Here is a 3351-nt window from a genome sequence, read left to right as displayed (position 1 = left end):
TACTCCTCCACACAACTATAAGACTTATATTTTTAAAATATAAATAGCCTGATGTCACACCTGTATATGTATATTTATAAACGTATATATATGTGTGTGTATAGGTATATATGTATGTGTGTGTATATATATATGTGTGTGTATATATATATGTATTAAATAGTCTTGCACTGCACTCCATTTGCCCTAAAAGGCCCAGCATGATTTGGAACAGTCTATCTTTCCAAATTTATCTCAATAAGTACTCACCTCATCAGGCTTCCTTTAGCTCCTCAGAAATTAGAAGCTGTTTTCTATTTTGGAGACTGCATGTGGTGTGTCCTCTGCTTAGCTACCTCTTCACCCCTCTTCATTTGGATAATTTATGCTCATCTTTCAAAACTGAGCTTAAAATTCACACTCTCAGAGAAGATTTTCTTTAATTGCTAATCTATATGAGAACCACTGTCTATTCTTTTCCTTCATGATATTTTCACAATTTGTAATTACATCTAATTTAAATGCTCCCCTCAAGAGTGTAACTGAATGTGGTCAGGTACTCCATATGTTATATACCTGACTCTACTTGGGAGTTATCACAGTGCCTAGCACACAATACGCATGGGAGGTGATGGTTCTTTGTCTCTCTCAAAATTTTCTTCTATGTGAAGGGAACATTGATGTAAGATGCCTCGTCTCCACTCTATCCTTATTTCTTCCCAAGGGAGGAGGAGGAATATAATCAAATTGCAGATTAAGCAGGAATAAATTTCTCACGTTTTTTGGAAGATACAGTGGACAGTACTTGGCCTGTCCTCTTCCCCTGTCCCACTAGCCCTTCTTTGTGGGAAGTACTGACTTGGTCCTTCATTGCCTGTGACTGCAAACATAATTATGTCCATTTTGGGGTTGGAACTTTCTTTCTCAATTGGTTCAAAACCTGGGTGGGAGAAAGGGGGATGTATATTAGACTTCCTCAAAGACCCTTCATCTCCCAAAAAGAAGAGAAGAGAAAGAGCCTAGATAGCATGTACTCAGATTTTCCCTTTAATCTTTTCCATTAAGTTGCTCCTCATTTCTCAGAAGTAAGTGGGACGATGAGGCAGAGACAAGTCCAGACTTGTTGCACAAATGGGACTCCTTTACACTGAAGGAAACATCAGAAGTGGGGAAGAAATGTGCTCTTTTAACAATATGTGATGAGTACATATTTGGTGAGTTAATTCATGAATGAAAGAGAATAATATGATAAGAGAAACTGAGCAACTAATTCCTGCTGGCCAAGGACTGTAATGTTGTAAAGCCAGTGACCACATCAGAACCACTTTACCTAGATTTTGTATAATTTCAGATAACTAAAGAAACCACAGAATGGAGCTCTGGAACTCTACCTTGGGAAGTGACTTCATCTTGGTGGGGATTCTGAATGACAGTGGGTCTCCTAAGCTGCTCTGTGCCACCATTGCAGTCCTGTACATGTTGGCCCTGACCAGCAATGGCCTGCTGCTCCTGGTCATCACAATGCATGCCCAGCTCCACGTGCCCATGTACCTCCTGCTCAGGCTGCTTTCTCTTATGGACTTGATGTTTGCATCTGTAGTTACTCCCAAAACACTTGTGGATTATCTGCACAGGGAGAAGACCATCTCCTTTGGGGGCTGGGCTTTGCAGATGTTAGCAGTCCTCACCTTGGGAGGTGCAGAGGATCTCCTACTGGCATTCATGGCCTATGACAGGTATGTGGCCATTTGTCATCCTCTGAATTACATGGTCCTCCTGAGGCCAAGGATCCGCTGGCCCATGTTGGCCACATCTTGGATCCTGGAAGTCCTGAATGCTGTGATACACACTTCATATACCATGCACTTTCCTTTCTGCATGTCCCAGGAAATCAGACACATACTCTGTGAGATACCACCCTTGCTGAAGTTGGTCTGTGTAGATACCTCCAGATATGAGCTGATGGTGTATGTGATGGGTGTGACCTTCCTCATGCCTACCTTTGTTGCTATCCTTGCCTCCTATACATTTGTCCTAGTTGCTGTCCTCCACGTGTCCCCAGGAAAGGGAAGACAGAAATCTCTCGTCACGTGCTCTTCACACCTGACTGTGGTAGGAATGTACTATGGAGCTGCCATGTTTATTTATGTCCAGCCCAGTTCCTACCATAGACCCCAACAGGACAACATCCTCTCTGTATTTTATACTATCATTACTCCCGTACTGAACCCTCTTATCTATAGTCTGAGAAACAAGGAGGTAATGGAGGCCTTCGGGAGAGTACTGGGGAGATTAACATCTGTCCAGAGACTATAGATGCCGATGTCATATGGAAGCCCTATAGCTTCTAGATGGGACCCCGTCTATGCTTTTTGTCTTAAGCTATCTCCTTCCACATTTTGAAAATTCTGAAAATCTACCACCCTGGAGATAAGTCCTCATTTGGCCTTAGAGACACAATTTTGTCTGCATCAGCTCTATGTTTCCATAGCTAAGGATGCATTCATTTCTCTGATCAACATCCCAGGATCTGGCTGAAATTCTCTTTCTGTTCTGACAGAGATGATCTTATTTTTCACTTCATATTTTTCTTTTCTCCCCCTACAACAATCCTACACCCAATCACACAAGGAGTTTTCCAGAATTTTTTTTTGATAGGTCTACTTAAAGTAGACAATAAAAACTAAAGAGAAAAATGAAGATATTGAATAAAGACACAAACGTTAGCCTTACTACTAGTTGCTAGTGACAAAATCACTCAATCCTTATCTCCTTATTAGTGTGAATTTGTAGTCATATAAAATTAGATGCTTTACTGCAGACAGATCTTCCCAGGTCATATAAGAGTTCCAGACTCTAGAAAAATTTCCCATCAGATACCTATGTTTTGGATTCTAGTGTCAGTCCCTTAAGAAGCCAATGTTGCATTAGGACAGCCAAGTGCTTTCCGTTGACACATTATTTACAAATATGCTTCATTACAAAATATCAATGCCTTAAAGCTCGTGTGTGAAAGCAGCCAGAACACTTGTTAATGAGCACCATACCGCAAGAGTTCTCTGCTGGGAACATGCTCCGTTAAAGCCTCAGCCCCAATTAATACTGCTGAAAGTGAACAAATGGTCAAAATTTACATCTGAAATGGAAATGGTCTTTCCCATATCTGCATCCTCACCACTTACCCTTCACCCAGTGGTCAGATTTTTCCTTTATGATTCCTTCCCATCTCAAGTCCTTTCAGGGTTCCTTGAATTCTCTGTTTAAAATGAGACTCCACTTTTTGCTCCAAGTCTCCTGCCTGAAAACCTTTAGCTACTCTGTAATGCTTGAAGCTGATTCATAAGGAAAAAGATAAAAAGGTATCTTTCCACC

The 3351-nt window shown here is 41.1% G+C and overlaps 1 protein-coding gene across 1 annotated transcript; it reads left to right on the top strand.

The window, feature by feature from the left end:
• Window positions 1-1350: 1350 nt before the first annotated feature.
• On the top strand, window positions 1351-2431 carry LOC131408792 (olfactory receptor 2AG1-like). The gene has a single exon (XM_058545848.1). It carries the CDS (start codon window positions 1351-1353, stop codon window positions 2293-2295), a length of 945 nt encoding a protein of 314 aa, XP_058401831.1. The 3' UTR covers window positions 2296-2431.
• The last annotated feature ends 920 nt before the right edge of the window (window positions 2432-3351 follow it).

Source organism: Diceros bicornis, chromosome 7 (assembly GCF_020826845.1).
Source record: "Diceros bicornis minor isolate mBicDic1 chromosome 7, mDicBic1.mat.cur, whole genome shotgun sequence".
NCBI lineage: Eukaryota > Metazoa > Chordata > Mammalia > Perissodactyla > Rhinocerotidae > Diceros > Diceros bicornis.
The sequence above is the reverse complement of the archived record's forward strand: the minus strand, read 5'-3'. Positions and strand labels throughout refer to the sequence as shown.